Source organism: Odontesthes bonariensis, chromosome 17 (assembly GCF_027942865.1).
Source record: "Odontesthes bonariensis isolate fOdoBon6 chromosome 17, fOdoBon6.hap1, whole genome shotgun sequence".
Classification (NCBI taxonomy): Eukaryota; Metazoa; Chordata; class Actinopteri; order Atheriniformes; family Atherinopsidae; genus Odontesthes; species Odontesthes bonariensis.
In genome coordinates, this window is record NC_134522.1 from 17,682,074 (window position 1) to 17,708,912 (window position 26,839).

At 43.4% G+C, this 26,839-nt stretch overlaps 1 protein-coding gene across 1 annotated transcript in view; it reads right to left on the bottom strand.

Moving 5' to 3' along the window:
- Positions 1 to 8,098: 8,098 nt before the first annotated feature.
- Positions 8,099 to 26,839, bottom strand: part of pacrg (PARK2 co-regulated) — a 138,473-nt gene continuing 119,732 nt past the window's right edge. Inside the window, exon 5 of the mRNA XM_075447892.1 lies at positions 8,099 to 8,651. Coding sequence (XP_075304007.1) covers positions 8,491 to 8,651 — 161 coding nt within the window. The 3' untranslated portion in view covers positions 8,099 to 8,490. The remainder of the gene's footprint in view (positions 8,652 to 26,839) is intronic.

Below are 26,839 nucleotides of genomic sequence, written 5' to 3' on the forward strand. Positions count from 1 at the left end.
GAACTTGTTTTAAATGAAACAATGGAAGTGTTGCCACATACAGTACGTCACTATGACCTTGTGCAACATATGTGTATGCCTGTTTCTATACTTAGAACGTGCCCCAGGTGTTCCTTTTGGATGAATCAGGACTCGTGTTTTTGGTATGAGATTAATTCACAAAGCATTTCAGATATGAAAGCAGCTGCCATGTCTGAGAGAGGCTGAGAGCAGACTCGGACAAATATTTTTAAGAATTCAGACCACGCTAACAGCAAAAATTAAACTAGTTTTAAAGATTCAGTCAGACGGTGTCAGCAGATATGATGTTTCACACAACTCTGCCCTGCTGGAATCTGTCTGCAGTGCTGATAAACATATCAGCCATCTGCCAGAGTTATTAATCAACTCTCTGTTCAGACTAATATTTACCTGCCATTATGTGACATGTTTTAACAACTAAAAAAATCTTCTCAGGGCCAGGAGCTGCCCATTGAATATGTGTTCCCAAATGAGAGTTGCTCTCAGCAGCTTTGTGAACAAATCTTTCAAGGAAATTATAACAGGCTCTCTAGCATCAAAAACATCTCTTACCTCCAGCTCTATTAGTTGTTAGTGAGGAGGATGGTACAGTATTTGACACCTTCCTGTTGACCGCATTACAGAGTTAAAAAGACCAAAAACAGATTCAGAAACATGTGTTTTTAATTGTGGCTTGCAAAGTCTGGACCAATATCAGCATGTACGAGTTTTTCTCCACAAGTCTTTGGCTTCTTAGGTTGCAAAATTCAAAGAAAGGGAGGCTGGAGCAGGAAGTAAAGGAAGCCGAGAAATGGCTGTAGTTTTGGAGGAAACTTCAGACGGCTGAACTCTCAAGCCAAGTTTTTGTAAATGTCTACAGAGGAGACATCACAAACTGGCTTGGGATGTACACGGCCCGAGCCAGGAAGATTGTGTAGCAGGTGATTAAAATTGCCCAGAACATCATCAGTACCCATCCGCAGAGCAATCTACAAAGCACCAGTGATGACCATGAGGGGTTTGTGTAGAGAGACCAAAAGATACTAAAACCCATCCAGGCCGCAGCCTCTTCAAGTATCTCCTCTGAACTGGCAAGTGACAAATCTGCTGCTGTTTCATCAGACCTAGGAGTAGTTTCTACTCTGTGGCTGAAAGAAAAGAAGATTTGCAGCAGTCCTTTATTTTTTTTTAACCTGTCAGTTAAGCTCTGTGTCAGACCTGTCCAGTGTGTACCCCGCCTCACACACCATGACAGCCGGGATAGGCTCCGCCATCCAGCGACCCTGAACAGGATCAAGCAACTACAGAGACTGAATGCATGACTTCACTCATTGGTGGTTTAACTAATGTATATCTTTTGGGAACAACATAAAGTGGATTACATCTTGAATGACATTATACAACATCTAGCTGCAGAATGACAATGAATATTGAACCCTGAAACGATGTGTGCCTACAATCTCAGCTCAAGGTGTGATACAGTATATATAACTATATGACTAAAATAAACAAGTTAAACATGAGTTTAGTTGATCTGATAGGGAAACGACAAATAAAGACCATTCTCTCTGTTAAAACACTCTTTGTGACGGTGTCACAAAATGCTATAAAACCGTTATCCAGTTCATAATTATTTTTGCCTCAGTGTGCACACACACACACACAAAAAAGAGAAAAAAAATGTGTACAAGAACAAAAATGAATAGATTCAATTTTTGTCACGGCTAGATCCTAGCCGCCTGAAAACACGAGACAGGTGATGTTCAATTGAAAGGATTTATTTACAGACAGTGGAAATGCCAGATGAAGGTTGAATTCAGGGGTACTGGGAAAGTTTAGTCCAGGTGAGATCCAAGCTGGAAGAGAGGCTACAGGCTGTGTTGCTTGGCTTTGAGTCACGGCGGGGCGAGCTGGCAGGTTAACAGGCAGGCAGGCTGGGAATCCGACCATGGAGGGGGGGCGAATTACCACAATCAAGTGAGAAAAAATCTGGCGAAGACTGGTTGCTCCTGCAGCTCCTGTAAGTGTCTCTTAATGAGGGTAGATGAGGAACAGGTGTGGTAGCAGGAACAATCAAGTCTCCGCCTGAGACTCCCAGAAGAGCTGCCCAGCCCCGCCTAGGACCCAGAAACCAAAACACACCAACCACAGCCAGATATGCTCAATGTTGTGAGACCGATACAATACAGGTGGTAAGTTCCATAAAAGTAAAGTGCGTGTAACAGCGATTTGTTTTGTTCTTTTTGTCCTTCACAAACACTTGAGAGAGAGCGGATACCGTTCACACAACACAGGTTACTCGAGCTGCTGGATTCTTACTGAACAATGTGAGGTGGCACGAGGAAAAAATCTATCACAATTCAATCTGACACTGCAACATTCCAGCTCCTCTGTGTTTCCAATAACCCTCTCTCCATCACTGCTACACACCATTCTCTATTTTGTTAAAGGTCACCTTGGGTGTTGTAGACTAGATGGTCCAGTGGTTTGGCAATCTGGTGATGGAAATGCCTGTTGGCCCGTCTGTCGTCACCCAGACAGGGGAGAGAGGGATGGCGGGGAGGACAGCTGGAGCCACTTGTGATAGAAGGCTGTGATGGGAAAACATCACCTCTAAACTCCGACCTTGAACCTGCTAATCATCAATCTGCGGGAGAAAACGACACACAAAAAAATCACCGCTTGCCACTTAACAATAAGAAACACTTCAACAGGATGAGGCTGAACAAGTTCCACACGCCCTCCCCCTCCTCGTTCTCCTCCTCGTGGAGAGCGCACACGGTGTCAATACAGCTTAAAGAAGTCCAGCCGACGCTACGTCTGTCCCCGCCGATTGTTAACAGCGCGGATCTATTCCGTCTCCAACCCAAAATGCCTGCATTTGTTTACTTGCCCGCTCGCCTGTTTGTGAGCGCCTGCCAACCCGTGGCGGGGAAAGAAATGAGTGTTTCTGAGTGATAAGACCCGAAGGAGAAGAAGAGGAGAACGATGAACAGAGAAAGTGGTGGAGGGAAGAGTGACGGAGAAACAGGCAGAGAATTTTCATTGATCGCATCTCCTCAGAGAAGGATTGATCCTGTGGAAAGGTCTGAGATCTCCAGATAGACATGCACATGTAGAATCCCACTGATGATCATAAGCACAGAGATGAGAATCATTCACAAACCTTAACAGTTAATCAAGATGTAAGAGTTCTGCATATTTTATTGATATTGAAGGCCAGCTTCATGAAAACAGAGGCTTCTCTTCTAGTGTTTATTATTCCTCCACTCTCGGATAAAGCTTGTGAGTTCCTTGGCACGTGCAAGCGAAGATAAAGGTAAATCTCCATTGTGCTGTCCTGTCTCACACATGCTTAGTTTCTCCCCGGATGAGCGTGGAGTCAGACGTGAAGAAGACCGATCATTCCCCGGGGGGCATTTATTTCTGCTGCACAGCACAATCCCCTCATTGCTGGTTCTAACAATCTGCCTTTTGAGACGGCAACATTGCAATCACAGAGGGAGAAAGGGAAGAAGAAGCAGGGACAAGATGAAAAGAAGGAGTGAGTGATAAATAGGAAGACAGATGAAGTCTTCCTGAAAGCCCAATAAATCCTTCACTGTATTCTGCTTTGCGCCAGAACGTGCGACACACGGCCCAGCTTTGATCATATTAAGTGTGACCCACATGGATGAATTATTTGATTTTCAACACAGGGAGACATCACACGCAAAGTAGGGCATTCATTTTCAGCTTGTTTGTTCAGATAAGGGAGCGTGGTAATGTCGTTAAGTGACAGTTGTCGGCTCAATTCTCTTGTTTCTCACTTGTGAGGAAGAAAACAGACAAACAAGTGGTTTCTTCTTTGGTGCCTTATTACTCTCTGTGCAGCTGACTGATCCTAAATCTGAGGCCTGGCTGGAGTCGGACAGTCCTCTCTACCAGGTGACAAAACATCCCAATTCCCTTCGTCCATCCATCTCCACGTGGCCCACACAGGTTCAACTTCTCTATATTTTTTTCCACGCTGGATTTATTTTTGACTCCAAGTCTGTCTCCAACTTCAGGTGCAACCAATCTCCCCGTTTTCCTTTGATTCAGCGTTTTCTCTTTGTTGAACACGCGCACCAAAAAAACATCGTCATGCTGCCGTTCCTCTTCCTTAATTGTCTTCTCGTTCCCTCCTCAGTGTTGGCCCTTTCTCTGCTTTCTGCGTTTTCTTTTCGCCTCCGTCGACAGAAAGCTATCAGCATGTCTTGGTAGCTTTTGTTGCACAGCTCAATGCAGTATAAAAGCCTTTGTTGGCCTGCCACCACGGTGATGTGGTGAGACGGAGATGCACAAGGACAAACTTGAGCTCTGTGGAGCCAGCTTTCAGAAAGCCGCTGTATATTCCAACACATCAACCTGAAGGCTGGAGGAGGTGCTGGGGAGTCAGCCAGACATCAGTGTTCTCACTTGTCTGCATCGTGTGGCTCTATGAATTCTGTGCATCGCTGCACTGCTCGTAGTGTTTTCCCTCAGTGAAATGGCTCGAATTTGTTCCTCAGTGCAAGTTATTGCTGGCTGCAGGGCAGTGGCAGCTGTTGCGAGAGGCTGAGCTAGCTCGGCTAATAATAACCCTGGAGCTGAGTGAGTGCCTATGGGCCCCACATCATCTAGGGTTGACTCCCGGGGTCCAGTTGCAGAAGAGAGTAACAATCAGGCCAAGTCCTGGGCCTATGAAGAGAATGCTACTGCACCTTTGTAAGGATGAAGATGAGTATATGAGAATGCTACACGCTCACTGGTCACTGTTGGGGTTGTAACACCTGGCCTGTGGAAAACATGCACAGTGAACATGTGATGCAAAGAGGCTTCCTCCAAAGCCCTGATAACAGACGCTGTTACACGTTTCATGGTACAGAAACAGAAAAATTCATAAATCATTACACCCACGCTTCTTTTTTTTTTAGTTAATCTTAATCTTAAGTTAAGAAAAGGCAAAAAGTCTCCCATAAAAATAAGCAAGGGCGTTGAGTTACATGTGAGATTAAAACAGTACCATCGACTCCATACGCTATCAACCATGTCTTTCCATAATAGGCAAGGAAGACCAAAACAAAACACAACAAAAAATAAAAAGCGGCTTTATCTGCCACAGATAATATCTGCTGTAGGGAAGCAGCGTAGGATGCCATAACCTGTGCTCTGTGACCGCAGGAAATACACTGAATGGGGTAGCAATTTATTTCCTACTGTATACTCGGGCACAAGCAGTCACAAAATGATCAATAGCTCATTATGACTAAGGGAAAAGGGTCAGAATATTACGATCGGGATCATTTCAGCTGTTCGAAATTTGTTGTTGAGGCTCTTTTTCACGTCTGAGAACAAGGCGAGATAAGGGAGAAATCCAAGTAATGCCGTGCTCTGTGTTCCTGGCCTGTAGGTCTGAACCAGTCATGCGGCGATGCTTTTGATAGGCCAAATAAACTCGATGGCTGCCTCCATTCCTGTTCATTTCGTCGTTCATTCTGTTACTTGCATGAGCAATTACAGCTCGGTTGTTGTTGTTTGACATTATTTGCCATTACTGAATGTGTGTGTGTGCGTTTGGATTCTTGTGCGGGACCATAAAGCTTTTCATAAAGCCACATGGTAGAGATCTTCTAGCCTAAAGGGGATATAAAGTAAAATCACCATCACAAAAGCATTAACTCTTCGGGTGAACACAATGGTTTAAGGATACGGAAAGATTAAGGGTCAATAGTAGACAAGCAATATTTAGGGTATATTAATATTATGACTGTCACCTTTCTTCCATTTAGCATTTCATAGCTAATAGTGCTATTGGCTTTGTTTTATACATCATAGCTCGTGGGACCCTGTCCACTGACGTAAGGCCGAGATAAAAGATGAACAGATGGAGTTAAAAACAACATGTGGAAAAACAGAAGACAAAGCCCCACAGTAATGTTCACCATGTTTCACTTTGTCCTTTTCTCTTGTTCTCCTCTCTGTCTCTAAGCTTTTTCTTTCTTTGCTAGCCTGTGGCTCAGTAAAATTGGACAGGTGAAGCGGGACAGCGGGGCGTCACTGATACAGTTCGACAGAACCGCAGGCTATTCAGCGTTCGATCCGCTCATTAAGTGAGAAAAGAGCTGAAGCTGCACCCCCTCACTTTAAAAGTACTCCACCTGCCTCTACCGTTGCTGTATTTTGCCTTGCTGCCGCAGTTATTGAGGTGAAATATGCGTTTTGTCGTGAAAGAGGACCGCTCTGCACTCCTCGTCGCTCACTGCACATATCAAGCAGCAGGCAGGGAGCAGCTCGCCTGGGTTCAGCGGCGTGGAACACCTACTCAGTAACATTCGTTTCAGGATGTGCTGAGGTTGAAAAATGAGCATTACGAACCTGTCTTCTGGTTGAGAATAGATTCCTCCACAGGCCTGTAAAGTTGCTTTTGCCGGAGACATGACTTACACATCGAGACTGTGCAAGTGTCCTTGTGAGTTTCAGAAATCAATTACACTATGTTTCTCCTGTGGACCGCGGGGTTGTAAATGTGCGTGTGTCAATGTGTGGGGGAAATATGGCCGTTGAACCTCCTACTGTGTGTGTGAAAAAGTTTTCAAACGTGACAAGAAATCCTTAAAGGTTAAAGCATCTTTAATCAGTACGTTGTGCGAACACAAGGTTGGTTAAAGATGGCCCCTTGTTTGGATGAACAGAGCACACGCCTCTGTTGTCATGCACAAACACTAACAAGTGAGCCTGCGTGCACTCCAACTGTTTGCTGCGATCACTGTGGGGTATTTGAGTTCAAAGGATGTTAAACAAACGTATGTGCGCACGAGCGTGTATTTGTGTGGAGGAATGTTGTCAGTCGTCATTCCTGAGCGTCTTCCCCTGCGTGTTAGGACAGGATCTGTCTCCAGCTGTGGTTGTGACAGAATGGGTACAGTAGTACAATAAAATACAAAACGCCACAGTAGCTGTACCAAGGCGGCGTTTTTTTTTTTCTTCTGTTTCGCTCAAACAGCATTGGAAACTTCAGATAAAATCTTTGCACTGAAGAAGTAACAGCTTTCAGATGTTTGCCGCAGTGACGGAATGAGAAGTTCTTCAATATTGAAAAAATACGCCGGGTCAGTAGCCTGGGAATTCCCATGCTGCTTTGCGCTCGATTCATTCTCACTGCAAAGTCAGCCTGGAAACCACCGCCCTTATTTTTGCCAGAGTTTGGGAACCAATCACAGAACGGGGGGGGGGCAGCAAGACGATGACGACGTCCATGCGCTACACCGAAGCTTGTAGAGCGTTAATCCAACATGACAGTGGACACGACGTTACCGTTCGATGCAGCCTTAGAAAGTGTTTCGGAGTAGATTCACCCTAGGGTCATTTGAACCGTGACATCAAGCCAAGTAGCCCACCCGAAGTTTTTCCGATATTGGCTGAACATCAGCTGAGTTACTGAGTTATCCCGAATAGCTTAGTACAAGCGCTAACGGACCCTGGCAGTATCTCCAAAATTACCACACTAAAATCACATGTCATGAAACCAAACATCTACAGTAGTACAAATATGGTCTGTACTCACAAAACGATGCATTTGGAAGTTTGTACATAGTCCAGGAGTTTATTATTATCAACACAAGCCTGATAGCTTCTCTGCAGCTAAAGCTGCGTCGACGTCACTTCTGGGAGCTGGGAGCTTCAAAGTAAGATGAGGGTTGATCTACTACTGTAGACAACAAAGCAAGGCTGCTCAATTTCTCCATTATTAAAATAAATTCACAACTCTACAACATAAAAATTCATGTAGAATATAGCATATAGGCCTACTTTGTTGTTAATTTAAGTAGCTTAGAGCGCAAGTTTACTTTTATTTTCCATTTTGTTCTTCTTCCTCGTCGAATTTGTGTCGTCATCTGGTATAAGTGATACAATTGGCTATGAATCGCGCGCAAAGCTGCATGGGAAGAACCAGACGCCATTTGATAGACATTCGTAGCGCCCAATAAACGGCTCTAGGCATTCGTAAACCACGCCTCAAATACGAGAAAATGCACACCTAGTTCCCAGACCACCATCTCATCGAGATGTGGACGCGTCAGCCAGGCTACCGGGTCAGGTGAACAAAAAGAAACAAAAATGGGGTGCTGGACGCTTTCCTGCCTCCCAATCTTGTCGTTGTGCAGCAGATTCGCTTCTTTTTCCAGTGAAGGAATGACCGACAAACATTTTAGTCAACAATCAAGAAACATGGGAGGTGAGTGCTGGACAGTCAAAGGACAGGTTTTTGGTTGAAGTTTCACCTGAAATCAACTGAATTTTTAATGTAATTTTGAAAGAGACCTCTAAACTTGAGTCACTATACATCAAGCAGTCCTCGTCTGCTGTAAATAACCATCAAGAAATAAAAGACACAGAACAAGAGAGAGGCACAAGATAAAAGTTGGATTTAGAGTTCTGGGGCAGGTGAAGGTAAACGGTCTGTGCAACGCTGGCCGACAGCCCCTCTCAGATCTTCATGCAGGACTCATAGGTGGGTACCATATATTTGATGTTTATAAAGGCATCCTGTCCTCCGTAGCGCTCAAACATCTGCAGAGTCTCTTCGATCAGGTCGCCGATGTTCTCCCTTTTCCGCTGGCTGTAGTCGATACCGTCTCCAAGATTTTCTGGCCACAAAGAAAGAAATAGAGACAGACAGAATGAGAAAAACAAAAAATAATTCGGCACAGTCGGGGTCATCACAGTATGTGAGGTTGTTGTCAGGGCTCACAGAGCACCACCTGCGGCCACGCCGCACTGCTTTGCTGCAGACTGAGTCGGCAAATACCATCTTTCCGTCTGACTTCAAACCCAGTGGACGGACTGAATCTAATTTACTCCTCTGCTGTGGACGGTTGGGACCGAACGGCAGAAGAGTTTTTAACTGTTCAGCTGAAAGTTTAATGAGGCAGCCCACAGAGAGGAAAGAAGCGTAGAGGACATATGAGCTAGTGGCGGCTCTGCTGTTGCACAACGCTGCGCCGATGCACACGAGGCATGAGCAGTGACCTGGAGTCATGCTCCACAGGTAGGAATGCACTCTTGTGTGTGTATGTGTGTGTGTTCATTTTTTTCTGTGTGAGTGTCTAATGCAGAAAAAATTAAATAAATGCTGTGAAGGACCCAGTCAGCTATATGTGTGTCTGTCCGTGTGACACAAACAGACACACTACCGGCCAATCATAATGTAACAAGAAACAATGCAGTTAAAGATACAAAAACAGAAGTCTAGGGTTCTGGAGGAACCTGTTATCGAAAACACATTCCTGAGATGTCCACCTTCCACTCCTTCCTTCTTCTTTCCTTTCACCAGCAGGCACACACACACACACACACACACACACACACACGCACACACACACACACACACACACCCACACACACACACACACACACACACACACACACACACACACACACACACACACACACACACACACACACACCGTGACTATGTGCACGCAGCTAACTGACAAACTCATGCCATTGCACAGGAGCTCAAAACTCTTTTTGGAGGAATGTGGCACACGTAGACTCAAGTCAAAGTTTAAGAAAAAAACATCATAGTAATAATGCTCCGCTCTCTAAAATATCCCAGGGACAAAGTGTTGGTTTTATTTCTGGAGGCTACAAAATCAAGAGGAAGCAAAGCAAACCAGCCTTTTGATTTCAAAGTGCCAAAACAGACTTGGACCCAAAAGAGAAGAGAAGAGCTCTTGTCATCAAGTGGACGTGTGATACGATGTGAAATATCAACAGCAGCATGGCCGTCCGCGACCGCCTCGCTTCTCGCCAACAATTACACCTAAAGAGAGAAGCCGGAATTAAACTTTGTGACCACTTCTGCCTAACATCCCATCCTTTATTCTTCTTCATTCTTTTCTGATCTCTCATCTTCACTGACAAACCACCCCCCTCTCCGTCTCTCCGTCTCCTCATCTTTTCACCCATCCATGGCCTTCTCATTAAAACACAAAGAGAGCCGATCTCATAAATTGGGCTGTTAAGCAGTAACACGTCTATGATCTCAGTCTGCTGCACTAGCTTTCTGCTCTGGACTCATTTCACATGAGAGCAACGGGGGGGGGCATGCTTTGACTGCTGGTTCACCCAGATGCATTGCAACTTTTACAGCTATGGCTTTATTTAGCCGCTGTTTACAGTTTTCCTTTTAGAGACAGAATATAAACCTAGGGAATGCGGCCTTTTCAGAAATGCTCTCGTACATATCTGAAATCCAGCTGTCTCACTCACTTTAGCGAACCACAACACAGGCGTTAGCTAAATCTTAAATAGCATCTAAAATGCAACCATCTGAGCAATAAAAGGCAAAAAAAAAAAGTTAACAAAATCAGCAAGGATTGGGATCAGTGCGGAAGCTGGGCGGTGGGAGTGGTGAAAAGTGAAGAATAAAGCATCAGGAGTCACTTCCGCAGTCAGTTTCAGCTGTGTGGTGTCGTCAGTTTGCTGGAGTGTGCATACATGTTTGTGTAGGTTAAGAAGCTGAGCCCATGGAGAGTCATCTAATGTTAGGGTGGAAATGAGCAGCCAAAGCCAGCCCAGAGGGAGAGCTTGGGCCTCAGATATAGAGAATAAAGAGTCGGGAACCAACAAAGCTCAGAACAGTTTACGGAGGCCTGGACAGGGGGAGCAAAGAGGTCCTTCATGGGCTAAATTACTGGTTTTCCCGAATATTGAGCCTTTCAGCTCATTCAAGTGCATTTCTTCAGCTGAGCTGTTGGGAGGCCAGCAGCTTCAAAAGGAAGAGGGCATAGGAATTTGCAATGATTCTCAATATTTAAAGAGTAGAAAAAGGAGAAGTGTGTTTAAGAGGAGATGGAGGGAAGAGAAGGAGGTGGGGAGGGGTGAGAGTGTTAAAAGCTGCCTCTGCAAATGTCCTTCAGCAAAATAACCTCTCTTTCTAGCTCCTTTTCTCCGTCTCTCCCCGCACTGTCGTTTTTTTTCTTCTTTACTTTGCTTTCTGCAATGTGCACTAGGCTGGACAGAAAATGGAGAAAAACTAATCTTTCAAAACAATCGTAATAAAAACTCTCAGGGAAAAGGGCTCTATGCAGGAGTTGGATTTTTGCTCCTCAGATAAAAATGAAAGGTTGAATTCATGGCAAAGGTGGCATATCTATCTATCTATCTATCTATCTATCTATCTATCTATCTATCTATCTATCTATCTATCTATCTATCTATCTATCTATCTATCTATCTATCTATCTATCTATCTATCTATCTATCTATCTATCTATCTATCTATCTATCCTTTCATTAAGCCAACAGGGGCTGCGCCTCTCTGGCTCTGCTGTGATTTCGGCCAAACCCCAGAAGACCACACTAACTACACATAACAACAGCTGCAGCCTTCCTCCTTCTCTTCCACCCTGCTCTTTCTTCATCCCTCATTCCCCACGGTCCTAAACAACCTGTCTTTCCACATCAAGTTGAAGACAAGCCGTCACAGATGGAAGCCGCTCAGAGTTTCTCCTAAATGTATAGACTTTAGCGGCGCTGTGTTGGCAGCCTAGGTCTAATTGATGATTTGCAGGTTGTCTCATTGCTTCACTTCGCGACCTTCCTCTAAAGCTGCGACACAGCTGTACCGTCACCCCCTTCTTACTGAGTTTTCATGCGTTATATTTATGTTGTGCGGTTATAATCCCCCTCTCCTGCCAGGGACTGGGTGACACACACTGCAGCGGATTTGGGAAATTTAGCTCCAAATTCCAGAGCTGATGCAACGTAACATCAACCCACCTGCTTTTGTTTCTAATCAACTTACTCCTGAATGTGGAAGTTCCTTATGAAAGCAGCTTAGAGAGGAGGCCACCCAACACAATGGCTCTTTGATCATGGCAGTGAGATGCAGAGGAGAATCAATGACTGAGAGAGTTTTTCCTTTTCTCTCTTTTTTTTTTTTCCAGCATGGTTTGTCCTTGCTGGGAAAGGGAAATGGAGGAATGCAGGTTATGAGTATGCTGGAACAGCTTGAGTTCCATGAATATTTTCACAATGGCTGTACAGCTGAGGGCAGGTTTAGGAGTGCACGTGTTGTCATTCTTTCTTATCACCAGCCTGATAACATTCCAGCTCCATTATTTCCGGGCATTAACATCAGCACGAGGCATATTTAGCATGAAAATACTCCCATCTATCAGAGTTTTCTAAAACAACATTTCCTCCTCAGGAAATCTACTAAAAATCAATTTGAAAACCCTCTTGCATGGAAAAAAAACATGTTAATTCAGTCCAAATTAGTGATCCGAAATATTGAGGGTTACGTTTATAATCGTTCTTCGGGCGATTGCGCAACATTTTTGCTCGTAAAATCATGGCACAAGGACATGGAGAGACAGGAGCATGGTGTTGGTGCATGTGTGACAGAGGGTGTGTAGGTTTGAGGAAGGAGGTGATGAGGAGGGGATGGGACCACTCTGTGCTTAACAGCAGGGCTCTAATTAAAAGGGCCTCACAGTAGGGCGACAGGCAGGCTTCTCATGAAGAGACTCACACTCTGGCAGAGACCAGGTGTGAGGGAGAGTGTGCGTTCATGTGTGTGGGCGTGACCACGGGTTTCTAAGAGGGGAAGGTGAGAGAAAATAGATAGAAAATTAAAGCAAGAGTTGCATGACAACTGGAAAATTGACTTAATGTAGAGGAAGAAATATTTTGTCAAGGTAGTTGGGTACTAACAGCAAATCCAAAACAATATTATTCTTTTGGCCATAATTATTTCAAAGGCTTGAAGAATTTAATCATTTTAAAAGGAGATGTATTTGTGCAATCAGGAAGGGTTAAGTGATGAATGCCATATGCAAACAGACAATAGGTTCACAGAAAGCAAATGGGGATTATTTGAAAGGCCAGAAAAACTTGTTACATTTTAAGTTTTGATACTAATTTGTTACACTTGCTTCCTAAAACTAAGAATAAACAGGTTTGATAGGAAAAACATTTGATAATTACGATGCACACATAAAATCCTATGTGAAGGATAATATTCCTTTTTCCTAACCTTATGGCTTGTGTCCATATACTCTTGTGTTTTTCTTGTGAAGCTCTTTTTTTTTTTAATAGTTCCGTACATGGTCACTCTGAGTGCTTAGAGATAAAGATCTCGTGACTGTTGCCGCTTTTATTTCATGATCAGATGCAGAAGAAGCAGGGCGAGATCACTCTGACACTGCAAGTTGCTGGTGAGGCACCACACCAGCTGCAAGCTTGCTGTGAGCTGTAGACAACACTAACATGAGAGAGCACTTTGTTTTGATGAGACGGTGGGATACGGTGCTCCCCAGCGCTATGTGGGCTGGGCACACACCCCGAAATGCTCAGGTTTGATATTCAGTAACATTTTGGACTAAATCAGGAGTAAAGCTACTGACTCACAAGATACGATCACTCAAGCACAACACTTGTCCTTTTATATTGCAAGGACGGTACAGTCATTTTGCCATGCAGCTTTCGCTCTTATTGGTTCTTTTCCTCTGCCTGTGTACCCAACCTAATTTCCCCCTAATGGATTACCAAGAAGCTGACGGACAGCACAGCTGTGGCTCCCATGCGCTTGCCTGCGCGCGCACACACACACACACACGCGCACGCACGTATACACCCAACACACACACACCTGGAGCTTGGCCCATTCCCACTTTGTTGCTTTTCCATCACAACCTTTGTGTGTAATCAATAACAACATTTCAGCTTAGTACAGCTACCCCAAACAAGGGCTGCAGCCACAGTACCATCAAACACACACACATCCACCCACGCGCACACACATGCACAGGTATCCGCATAAAATTGCAAAGGTAGAAGTAAAACAATAGGCTCACGGCTAGCAGTAGTTTATTAAACCCCCAACCCCTACACCAGCCATCATCTAACTGCTCATGCTTACTGAAGTCTAACCTTTGCTGTAGGTCAGTGATCTCATTTTCCATGTGTTCTCCCAGCCCAGCAGAGCTCAGTCTATAGGCAACTGAAGCACAGAACCGTTTCAAACTAGTAAAAGTTGGACATCAGCAAAGCAGTGTGCCAGGTGGACGAAAAACATCAAGGTCGGATTCAACAGCAGAAAGTGAAGACACGGTTGAGATAAAGACAAGACCTGCTGAGAATGCTTCTGAGCTACACAGTTAAAGCAGTTAGGTTCCCATCGATCTGGGTCCCTCTGGCTTACTAGTCTACATCTGTACGTAGGTATACTAGAATTGAATTCCAATTCCACACTTCCGCCAAAATCATGCCGTGTCTTTGGCTAATCTTTCTTTAGAGAGAATCCCAGGCTGTGGGAGGGATTCAAAGCCCTGCTGAGGTAAGGTGAGAGAATCACTTGGCTACACACCACAAAAACCCTCATTTTTGTCATTTCTTTTTCAATTAGCCTACTAGAACCAGCTGTGACCGAGAGCAAAATCAGTTTGCACTATTTAGCCATGCTTTTAGTGCACAAAGAGAGCCCATCTTAGATGATAGATCAATGCCATTTTCCAAGCCGTTGCCATGTCCATTATTGTTTCAATTACCGCCACTCATACAATGGGTTATAGAAGTCTCATCTTATCCAATTTTGGCTTGATACATGCATCTGTGAATCAGCTTCGGTACAGTTGTCGCAGATCAAAAGGATAGAATCATCCAGTTATCTTAAAAGTACATCACATCGCTGGCTCAGATGAGCAGCTACGTTTAAATTATTTTCAAACGATTTTCTTCTTTGCTCAGGTTACAGCAGTGCATCTCATTCCAAGTGATTCCGGTGCGCTTTTTTATTTTCTTATTTTGACTGAATACAGTTTAAACCAGCCTAGGCTGGGCAGAAGGATGTCCATGACCAACAATGCCCAATGTATTCGCTGAATGTAACTGATGAACAGCTGAAGCTTCAGACAAGCATGCCCAACGCAGCTCTTCTTTTTCCCCTTTTTTCACAAGAGACATTAGTAGTTACAGATTATGGGCTGACTAAAGAAAACTGCTGCACTGCAATGTGTACAGGTTCAGACACTTAATTAAAACAAAGAGTTTATTATGTGATTACAAGCTGCAGTAAGTGTCACGGCAGTCCAACTTCGATGTAAGACAGAAAAATCTTTATCACAGTGAAATTACAAGAAAACAACTCAAAGCTTTGAACTGTGCCGTATACCACCATGGATCTACCCTTTCCCTCTCTGCCCGTCTGTGTCACTCTCTGGCCGGGAGGAGAGTGTCAGTGCTGTCAGGTGTGAGTCAATGCCGTCAGATGCGATCTCATTACGCCAGCTTACCTCAAGGTTAGCAGCGGGCTGCTGGCTAGGCACAAAATCGATCTGCACCAGGGACGGGCGTTAAAGGCCACCGCAGTGAGGCGGTGCGCATAAGCCAAACAGGCAACATGCTTCCAAATGCAAAGGCCCACTTAACCAGCCTTAGGAATGTAACATGTTATATATAAACAAAAAGAAGGAAATAGGTTCAGATTGATATGTTGATACAGTGCAGCTAATCATTTTCCCCTTTTGCTCTTTAATGCTAAATGAATTCAAGAAACATCTGAAAAGCTCTCTGCATCTGTAAATAACAAATATTTTCTCAATCTCTAGCATTCGAAAGTGTCCTGAAACATTCATGGTAAAAACCTCAGATCCCACATTTCTCCTCTGTCACCTGTGGCCCACGGGTTACATCAGACATCTGACAGCGAAGTCCTCTAATGACGCCGCCTCCTGTTGTATGTTCCAAAAACATGTTTACACAGAGCTGATGGAAAAGATGTGCAACATGTTTGACAGAAATCCAATAATCATTGACAGGCCGTTGCATCTTCCAATCTATCAGATCATTTTCTCACAGTTCAAAGGAAAGGCTACACGACTTGTCACATCACTCAGTCCTCAGATCCGAGCATAAAGAGATATCAAATTATCGGCTGTGACAAATAAGAAAAAAGCAACTGGGAATCTTTTCAGGGTGAGTTTCAGTGAAACAGATTGGCCTATGTGGGTGATGCTGGCATTTTGCTAAGGCTATCTACAATCCCTTCCTCTTGTTTACACATCTGAATGGGTGCAGAGAATATGTTTAACTATTTTCCCTCTTTTTTTTGGAGATATCGCAGCTTTTGACTATAGACAACACAACTCACAGCTCGGACGCAGAGGGACTATTTTGTGCATCAACACCTCTACAGTGCACGTCTAGATGCTCAAATATCCCATTGTTATAATCATTAAGCTGTGACTACACAGAATAATGGAGGTCAGTAAAATATGTGCAATCCTGTAAGTGCCAAAAAATAAAAAAAGGGGGAATCTAGAGAAGCTCGCAGATGGAGGACTTTTTACAAATATAATTTGATTTGATTCACTGTCAGAAACAGGATGTAGGGAACGGGATCAATTGTAATCTGCTCAAGAAAACTGTTTCTCTTGACGGGATTAAGTCATTTCTATTGTAACCTTTAACTCCATCAGGACGTCACGATCATTCTATTTGGAGGACAGTTGCAGCGATAACAATTACTCTAAATCTTTAAAGACTCCATCAATTTCCCTTTGAAACATGGTCAAAGCTGATCTGAGGTCAGTGCTACGAAGCAGGTTTCGGAGCTCGGGAGGTGACCTCAGGTTTAGACCATCCAAAGATGGTTCGAGTTTTACAACAAATGGCCAAAATAACATGCGCTGCAACCATAACCGCTCCAAAGCAAGTTATGTTAAGGATAAAAGATCAACGCCATTAACTGATCAATCAATGTAACCATTCCCAGATGATTTTGTGAAACTACTCATTTAAAAGAGACTAATTGAAGCACTGAAGCTCGTACTGCTGACCTTTAAAGAAAGTAATATCTCATGTTATATTAAAACCATCGAACTATTAAATTATTTTCCTACTCGAGCAGTTTTAGTCTGTCTTTCGAAACAACAAAGCTAAAAACATTTTACAGGATATAGGTGCTACTTATTCGTTCATTTAAATACACAACTGTTATTTTAGTCATACTCATGCCTCAGTTATGAAGCAGAGATACCGATAAGCCTCCCAAAGGAAATGTTCGAGATTTTCTAAACTCATTTTCCTTTGTATTTGGGTGTAATACATTGATAGTAACAAAAATCTTCGCAATCTGACTTTATACTGAGCAAAAAAAGCCATGACCAGCAACCACTAAACAGCTGCAATGTGAAATCATGGAGCAAACATCTGCAGCAAAACAATATAACTTGCATTTGCAACAAGCTGCAAAGAGGTTGGTGCCTATCAGTATCTTAGGCCCAAACAAATGGGAAAATAGGACCAAAGTTGAATGTCTTGCATTTCTTAAGATTTACATATTCATATAGTTGACCATTTTTGCAAGTTTTCCTTTCCAGCTTTGGCAACAACGTTACTTTTAGCTTGTATTATATTTTTAAAAATTGTAGAGGATGAGAGCCTATTCCTATTGTGATAAATAAGCAGTTCCAGATCCACGTTTGCCATCAACATTACTAACGGCTCAAGAGCTCAGATGATGAGAGGAGGTCCTGGGTGTTATAAAAAGGTTAAAGGCAGGTTTCTGATGACATCTGATATACAAAGTTAATGGATAGAACAGACCGTTGACCAGATCAACAATGGGGAGGAATGGAATCGAAGAATTGGCTCTTGTAACGACAACACGTGCCCAGACAGACAGAGGGTCATGTGGGATTCAGGTGGAAAAACTGACAAAAATGGAATGCGAGAGGAAGACAGAGGAAGAGTGAGAAAGGGGAGGTCAGGCGGCGGTGTAAATTCAAACAGTGATCTCATTTGTCCGCTCAAACTGTCACAAGAAGAACATTTGAAGTGATCCGCTTTTTAAAGTCAGTGACAAATCAAAATCTTAGGTCGATATTAACCTAAAGTGCTGTGAGGATCCGGTCTGCACGTCACATTTTTGCAAGTCACTGAAGGAACTTAACCATCAAAAGAACAGGATTTGCTTTAGTCTCCCCTCACCTGTAACAGGGTCATTACTGCATTATGGGAAAACAATGAGACATACACACACAAAACTGCCCACACACTTATGTGGAAGCACACACATTTTAGCCAATACTAAGTGATGGGCTATGTGCCTGGCTAATAAAATCACTTTAGTCTTCATAACCACTTTAGCCTTGGAAGCTGCCATCAGTGGAAGGACAAACATACGCACACACAAGTGCACATTCAGGTACAGGAACGAGCAGGGAGCAGTCCAGCCCTTCCATTAGCCTAATGAAGTGGCTCCCTAAGATGGATGACATGGCATCACCTCCACCACCAATCACAATATCACCCCTAAAAAACCTTCTACTAAAAGCTCCAACCCTCCCCCGATCCCCCCCCCCCCCTCACGACCCCCGATTGCTTACTGCACCAAATGGACGATGAGCATTCCAGAGCCCATTCGACCCACACACAGCACTTTTATTGGTCTGGTTATTTATCTCTTTAATGCAATTGGCTGGAGTGGATGCCTATGGATGTGGAGGGCTAGTAAATCACAGTGGGTTAGGGCAGCAGTGTGATTAAAAGAACTTTGGCTCCACTATGACAATGGCGCAGAGTGGACGATGTGGTATTCGTCTGCATTCAGAGCAGGAAGGAGCGGGATAAGGCGACAGGAAGCCTGAGGACAGCAGTTCCTGGTGGGGAAATGACAAGGTTAAATGCTGGCACATCCACTGTTAAGTTTTTGTTTTAGACATATGTATGTACTGCCAAACTGCTCAAAGCGCAAATGATAATTTACGTGACTTACAACAATATATGATATACTGGTAGCCATGTTAAGGGTTTAAGAACCTTGACCTGCTTTCACTCTCGGGTTTTCACTCATTCTCTGGTGACAAAAAGCACTCTGACAACGGACAGTGTATGCTATAATGCACAACACGGTTCTTTTCATGTCAGGATTTATAGGCCTCTCCAACAAATGGCAAGAGGAAAAAAAAAAAAAAAAAAAGAACAAACCCTAACCCACGCTATAGATGTTTTTTTCTCACATAAGTAAAGAAAGAAAATTTCTCACATGGCCAAATAATTTTCCCGTTTGAAGCAACACAATCCAGTCCAATTTCTCTCTTTACTTGGTCAGTCCCAGAAGGACAAAGGAAAGTGTTTATGGGTGGAGAGATGCAGGTAGAGGCGTCCATAAAACAGTCAGTGTTTTATAAGCAGTGGCAAGACCCGGAGGTCTGCCAAGGTTTATGAGTGCTGGGGCCCTTTAAAGAAGGAGTGTTTAAGTGTGGCATTTACATAAAACAAGCCAAGGTGTCTGTCTTAAACAGACCTCACCTAAATACAGAAATCTGAGACTGAAGAACATCTTTCTCTCTTTGTGAATACAAACTACAAAAAGTGCATCTGGCTTGGACAAACACTGTCCAACTGTGGTGATTTTCTTTTTGCCAATTTAACAAGGTCAACATGAAAAATGATTTCATTTATCTTTTTTTCACCTCAGCAACTGTGTGTAACAGATCTAAAAAGCCACATCTAAAGTATAAACTGTGATAGCACAGGGCTTTGTAGTGCAAGCACAAGCAATTAAACACACACAGTCTCAGTTCTAATGTCAATTTGGCTGCTATCATCATAAGGCCTTTCACAGGCCAACACTTTGTGCTATCCGCCAGCTTCTCCCCTTAATTCTCCAGCTTTTATTTTTGTTCTTCTCTCGCGTCAAAGAGATAAAAAGATGAAATCCCAATGCGACTAACAGTAGCTGTTGTAGTTACTCCTCAACAAGAATATGCAAGAGTAAACTGGGGCTGGGCGTGGGTTAATCGTCCGTATCACCTTTACAGTATGTTTATTCATTATTTCCACATGGCCCCACTCCAACCCACTGTGGAGGGTAACATCCAAACAGAAGAAGAGAGTGGAGGAGGGATGGGGAGCATTGAGATGTGGTGGGACAGCAGTGCCACCCCGATGTGAGTCATAGGACACACTGTCAGCACCCATCCAGCATCACACACTGACTCATTAGGCTGGGAGAGAGGAGATGACAAGAGCAGCCATGATCAAGGAGAACGGAAAAGACACATCAGTGACAGACACGAAGAGAGCACGCAGCAAGCAGATAAATGGTGGTGGCACGTTTAAGTCCTGCACTCAATATGGCGTAACCACATGCACAACAAAGTGAACACTTTAATGCAAAGCTTCTGATTTTCTTCTTCTATTTTTTTTTACTAGGCGATGCACGTAGATGGAGACTGCCCCCCCCCCCCCCCCCCAAGAAGAACCAAAGCGGTGGTCAAATCAGCAAACGTCCAAAAAGTAAACGTCTTTTAACCTGACAGGCCAGATGGTTTGTTACACACAACCATCTGGTAAGTCGCCATTGGAGAGGGTTTGGAAAAAGACAGGTGCTGTCGAAAAAAATTTTGGCACATGATTGGATGAACCATCTGTCTATCATGGGCTAGCTTGAAGCAAACAGATCAATGAAGCAGAACCGGCAGATAAAATCGTACTCTTGCAGAAGCCAAGCAGGAGAAGAGCAAAAACATGTTTCCCATGGAGAGAAGTCTTCAGTGTTAGTTTTTTGCTCTTCCTTAACAGAACATTTGATATGGTGATGCTAATAAAGCCATGCCAAACTCCTTGGATATCATTATTGACTGCTGTCACACATAAAACTTGCAGATAACTGTCAGCATAAGACGGCACCTGGCGGAAAACCACTGTGTCTTGGCCACAGCTATATAATTTGGAGGCTGGTACAACAAACAATCTTACGATAATGAACTCCTAAATTTTGGAGGAACCCAGCTGCTTTGAAAGGTGTACAAATCAAAGGGGGTGGAGGGATTAGTCCAAATGGGGTCTCACACAGCAGACTACTGTTTACTTAAAATGTGAAGCTGGTGCAGGTTCAGTTTCGCTGTCTCAAACACACATTCTGCTGATTTTGTGCTCGAGACTCAAACCGAAAGCAATTTTCTTGGGCAATTATGATTTCTGCTTTTTTTGACCCATACGGATTTTCTTTCAAAGAACTAATTAACCAAAACAAAATCATTTTTGTGATTTTTGTTTCACTTGAACATCAAACTGGGACAATAAATAACCTACATTTCCTCAAACACATCAGGCGAGGTGGCCTCTGTCACTGGAAATATTAAAAGTTAAAAGTGCTCCAGGTGTTTTTTTTTTTTTTTTTCAAAATCCCACGGAATAGGAAATTTAGAGCATCCCCCATTTTGTATAAAAGTGCATTAGAGAAGTGCTGTTTTTTTCCACTTTTGGAAAGTAAATATTCCAGTGAAATGTAGTGATTGTACTAGGAATAAAGACAGAGGAATTCAACAAGATAGCTTCAGGTTGTTAGGTTGCAATCATTTAAATGTTAATGGCACATACACATGCAAAAAGCCTCTTTACCATGTTCACACTTAGTTTGTTGTTTCAGTCGCTGCATTTCCAGTCAAGCGAAATGCCGTGTTTTCCCCCTCACAGGTCTTACAAATGGCTTGCTTTGGGTCGGGTCCTTATTCGATGAAAAGCTGCCAGACTGACTGAATACTTGCTTGTCGGCGCGTTTCTGTGTCTGCATTGGTATACACATGGTGCTCTCAATGACAGGGAAAAAAAATTCACACACAATCGCATTGACCTGGAAAAACCCAGACTCTTACTGACATGCAAAGACATTATAACTGTATTTGACCTAAATAGACAAACGCGAAAACAGTGACTGTGTTGAGAGAAAAATGAAATAAGATGTGTAAAAAGCTGGATGAAACCTAACACAACGAGACCTTCTCCACTTTTTTTCTGCAGATGTGCATAGTGATGCCCCCCCGGTGAGACACCCTCGTGCAGAACGGCATCACTGATACAGAATAATACCATAAGATGATTTAGCTTGGGCTCTCAGATCTGAATATTTGTAAAGTTATCTTGACTTTCATAACACGTCAGTACATCTTCACGTAATTTCAGCACAACACAGAATTTACTTGGAGATTTGCTGATATTTGACAGGCCTAATTGAGAAGGTGAGTACATTTGTGTTGCATGTATGTCCTACTTGTTTATGCCTACAAGTTCTTCTCACTAGATGTTGATGTTAGCGTCCATGTTGTACCAAGGCTAAGCACCATCCACTGGCCGGGTGTAAAGCAGAACCATTAGGTCGGCAGAAGAGGAACCATTTATTTGGCTCTTTTCTAGCTGTGTCTGTATTATCTGCCGTGATGCTATTTGTCTGAGACCAGCCAAGCCACCAGTGTGACAGGAAGTGGGGGGGGGGGGGGTGTTGAATGATGGGATCGGAGACAGAGCCAGTTTTGCTTCGCTGACAAACTGGGGCAAGAGCTGGAGGGATGTGTCGAGGAGAAGGGAAAGAACACTGATGGAGACAGTGCAGGGAATAAACGCCCGCGAAACGCACTGCGGTGGCCGGTTTTGCCAGAGGACACAATTTACAGCACCTGTTGGCTGTGACTGATCAAAGGATGAGGACAGAGGTTAATGGTGTGTGATACGGTGTGTGACACGGGGAGAAGTGATGGGCTGGAGAGGGTTAAAAACCAGACATAAAGAGAAAAATTGAGTGTGTGACACACAATGAGAGGTATTGGTGCAGGAGGATAATAAAGACAGAGTGAGGAGAAGACTGGGAAAAGAAACAAGAGGAGCAAGAAACCGGGATAAGATAGTAAGAGAGAGTGAGCTGAAAAAGATGAAAAAGGTCGCTGGTGCAGGAATGTGTGAGAAAAAGAGACGGAGGGAATATATATCTGTCCCCTGATGGGACTGTGTTAGGAGTCCATCTGAGGAGAAATGAGATCAGTAGCTGACTTAGTGGTAGAGGAAGACTTTGCTGCCCTGCAGCTCACAGACTGACACCCCCCCCCATCTCTCTCCTGTGCTCTCTGGTCTCAGACAACCTGCAGCATATTTATTCTACAGGACAATCCTGTGTGTTTGTGCGTGTGTGTTTTCATGTGTGTGTGCACATAGGCGCCTGCACAGTCTTATTACCCAGACTTCCGTCCCACTCCACCCCTCCATCAAATGACCAGGGCAGTCTCCCCAACTCACCTCTGCTCACTATCTCTTTCACTCTACCCCACAGAGGAATCTCCTCATAGAATCACCCACTAAATCATCTTATCCACCAAACAGACACTTTCGCAAACACTCCTACGGTGAGCTTTCATTTCCAATCTGAAAACACATAAGAGATGTGTGCACATGTGTGTGCGTGCGGCAGGGGGAGGAAGTCAACAAGCCAAGCGGAATCACTAAAATTTGTTTTCATATGAACACACAAACAGAATCTTTTTGTACGTGTCATATGCAGATACATTTGCAAACGTGGACTATGTTGCACTTGCTGTTACTTTTTATAATTATTTTCTCTTGTCACTAAACTAATGATTTCCTTAATCGGGTAAACTGCAAAGGCCAGTGGAGTGTAAATTGATAGATAGGATACACTGAATGCGTTGTCCAATAATAAGCTGTCAAACACAAAGTCACGGTGGCATCACAAGCTGCAACTTAAACCCAGAAAACAATACTTTATGAGTATGGTTTCACTCTTAAATAGAATAAATCATCACTACATCTAATTATGATGTTTTATTTACATCTGCAAGGACACTTTAATTGGTAGACAATTAAGAAATAAATGTTGCAAATCTATGTAAGAACTAGTGTAGGTGTATGCAAGCTTGTTTTTTAAATTGTAGGCTTTAAATTTGCCAAGTGAGTTTGGTCTCCCCTGATGCAACTCGCAGGTAGACATATGCGAGTCCACCCTCCATAAAACTGCAGGGTAAGCTAATGTTGCACCCAAATCCAGTAAACATATTACTCCACTTGACACTAACTTGCATTACGGCCCAACACAACAATGCTCACCTGTTCCCAAGGAACCAGGGGAAGACAGAAACAGGTCCATGCCGGGTGCTGGTGATGCTGTGATGGAGTGTGCAAGAGGAGAGCAAGACAAAGGAGGAAAAAAAGGTGAGCCATAGTGGGGGCAGATTAGAGTGCCTAGAGGCCCCTAAGGGGGGGAAAGAGGAAGAAAGACCTGATAACAGCAAAGTGCTGGAGGACAATAAAAAGAAAAAAAAAAAATTCCCCCGCACATGGACTCTTGTGAAAATGCATATAGAAAAATAACATGCACACGCTGACAGCCAAAGGGCCCAAAGGGAAGAAGCAGCTGCAATCAGAGTGGACTGTTCACTAGAATTAAACGATACAAGGATTCCTGAATTACATAAGGTGTGTGTGTGTGTGCATCACATTTGAGAGGTAGAAATACATCAGATGTATCAGTGAGTTCACCAAAGCTATTCCTCCCCCTCACTCTTCTCTGGTTCCAGAGCAATCAACCATAGACTCATATAATACACACTCTCTCCTTGCTCAAACTTTCCTCTTGATCTATGTTTCATGCCTTGACTGGAGCGCATGAGACCGAACCAGCGCACTGCAGCACTCGTGTGGAGCCACAAAATGATCCTGGCCTTACAGGACAAGCAGGGAAGAGAAGTTAATTAATCATCAGCGTCTCATTTTCTCTTTATAACACTCTCGTTCACTTTGTGGCTCATTTTGGTGTCACCCTTCTCTTGCTGTCGAGTTACATGGAGTTTGATGATTTTTGAACACAAGACAGATCTGGTGTTTTTTTTTTTTTCTAACCATTACAAGTGGACGCCAGGTTCACTCTTTTGTCAATGAACCAAACAGCTTAATGCTAATACCACCGAGCTGAGGGGATGGATATTTTTGAAGTGAAAGTTAAAGCTACTTGATTTAAACAGCGCTGTCAAAACAGCTGCTTTTCTTTCAACATTTTTCCGTTTTTAGCCAGAGACTAAATGAGATGCCTCAGCCAACATGTAGTAATTGATGACTCCATCTTTAGACCTGTGAAGTTTTTCAACTTTCGTTGCAGCTGAATGTCTCAGGGTTTCAGGATGTTTATCGGACAAAATAAGCTTTTTGAGGACACCGTCTTAGACTTTGGGAAAGGCTGATAAATATTTCTCAGGATTTTCTCATATTTTATTCCTAAGTACCAGCTCTACGTGCAGCTCCAGTTTCTCTAAACACTTTGCCTTCAACTAATGAACAAAAATGCATCATAATACATTGCAAAATCAATTCCCATGTTAGTAATGAGCTCAGGATTTGGCCCTTTATTAGTATTATCACTTTTTTTTTTAAAGCATACATCTTCAGAGAAAAGGAATATGACTCCCTTGCCCAAGAGAGAGGGACGGCGGAGTCGATTAGTCATTTTTGGTGAAGATCATTTATATTAATAACAAGTGGGACTGCGCCTGCAGCGGTGCCTCAGCTCATGTCCCTGTGATGAATGCTTTATTGGTTGGTGTCCAATCTTTCTTGAATATTCATTATTAGTATACACTCCGAATATCGATTTTATGCAGTCATGGGTTTCATTCCTGGTGGCAGTTGCTTTTAATCTATACAGAGGGGCACAGAAATACTTCACTGCTAAGAGAAATCAACATAGTTATGTCCACATGAGCATAATATGTTGCTGTAAGGCTTTTTAGCAGTAACACACTGCAGTGCAAAACAGTGGCTGTCAAAACATCAATATATAAACTTGTTTCAGTCTGCATCCACTTCAATCTGTGAAATTGCTACACGGCCCACGGGCCTCCTTCAGCGGTATCCTGCAGAGCCACAGCTGGGTATGGGCGTGAGTTTTGAAGGAGGCAGATGCACAGAGCAAAGTAGGAGTAGGAGGTGGAGAGAAGCCAGTCAAAAGTTATGAAATGTGCCCCCCGTAATAATCAACGCCCAAATCAATTTGTTCAACGTCCAAGAGAAGCGGGTGGACTACAGAGGAATGTGTTGAGTGGGCGGTCGCTCAACGCATCCAAGTCCATATCTCAGACAAACACAAAACAGCCAGAGAGACTGCTCGAGTGTAGAAAAAGAGTTGGCCAGGAGGGATGGGACTGAGGAGAGGGACACACTGACGGACACACACTGCTTTGTGGAACTCTTCTCCTTTTTTTTATTTTTCCATTTTGCCGAGATTTTGATAGATTCTGCAATGCACACGAATTTCCATATTTCTTCAATCAAGGAATGCTTCCAACTTCCTTCAGCCCTCATGCATTTTTAACAACAAGCATTTGTTTCACTGCGCAACATGAAATGGAGCCAAAAATGTACGGACAGCCCGAGCAACGCATATCATAGTGAGTCTGGCTCTTTCTACAGGTAAAACAAAACGTGGTTTGGCACGTTATTTTCAGTTTCATAAATTCCCACAAAGATGAAATGTCAAAGCAATCTACAATAAACCACAATGTGCCATTTGTTGCATAAAAGAAACAAAAACGAGATATAATGTGTCACATGTATGCACTCCTCAACCTCTCAATGAGAAAAAAACCTGCGTGTATTTTAATGAAGGAAAAAAAAAGTTGTCTTTAATTTCCTGTTTGCCTTATCCTGTTGCTGATTGTGTTTTTATTTTCCCCCACACATGATGATAGTAAAGCTTCACTGCTCTCAATAGAAGTGAGACTTAAGAGAGATCCAGTGCAGTACAAGAGTAGAAAAGGCCTGCAGGCAGCAAGTGGCCCGGTGCGCCCTGCTCAATAAAGGCAGTCATTTTATGACCCCGCCTCTCGGCATTTTGGGTTTTAATACTCTTCCTTTTTTCCACCTTCCCTTTTCAATGTTTCTTTCATCTCGAAAAGATTTTCCTTCGCTTGTATTTTAATTCTTATACCGTTTTGTCGGCTGGAACACTGCCTGTCTACTGTCTCGGTCTTCTCATTGCTTT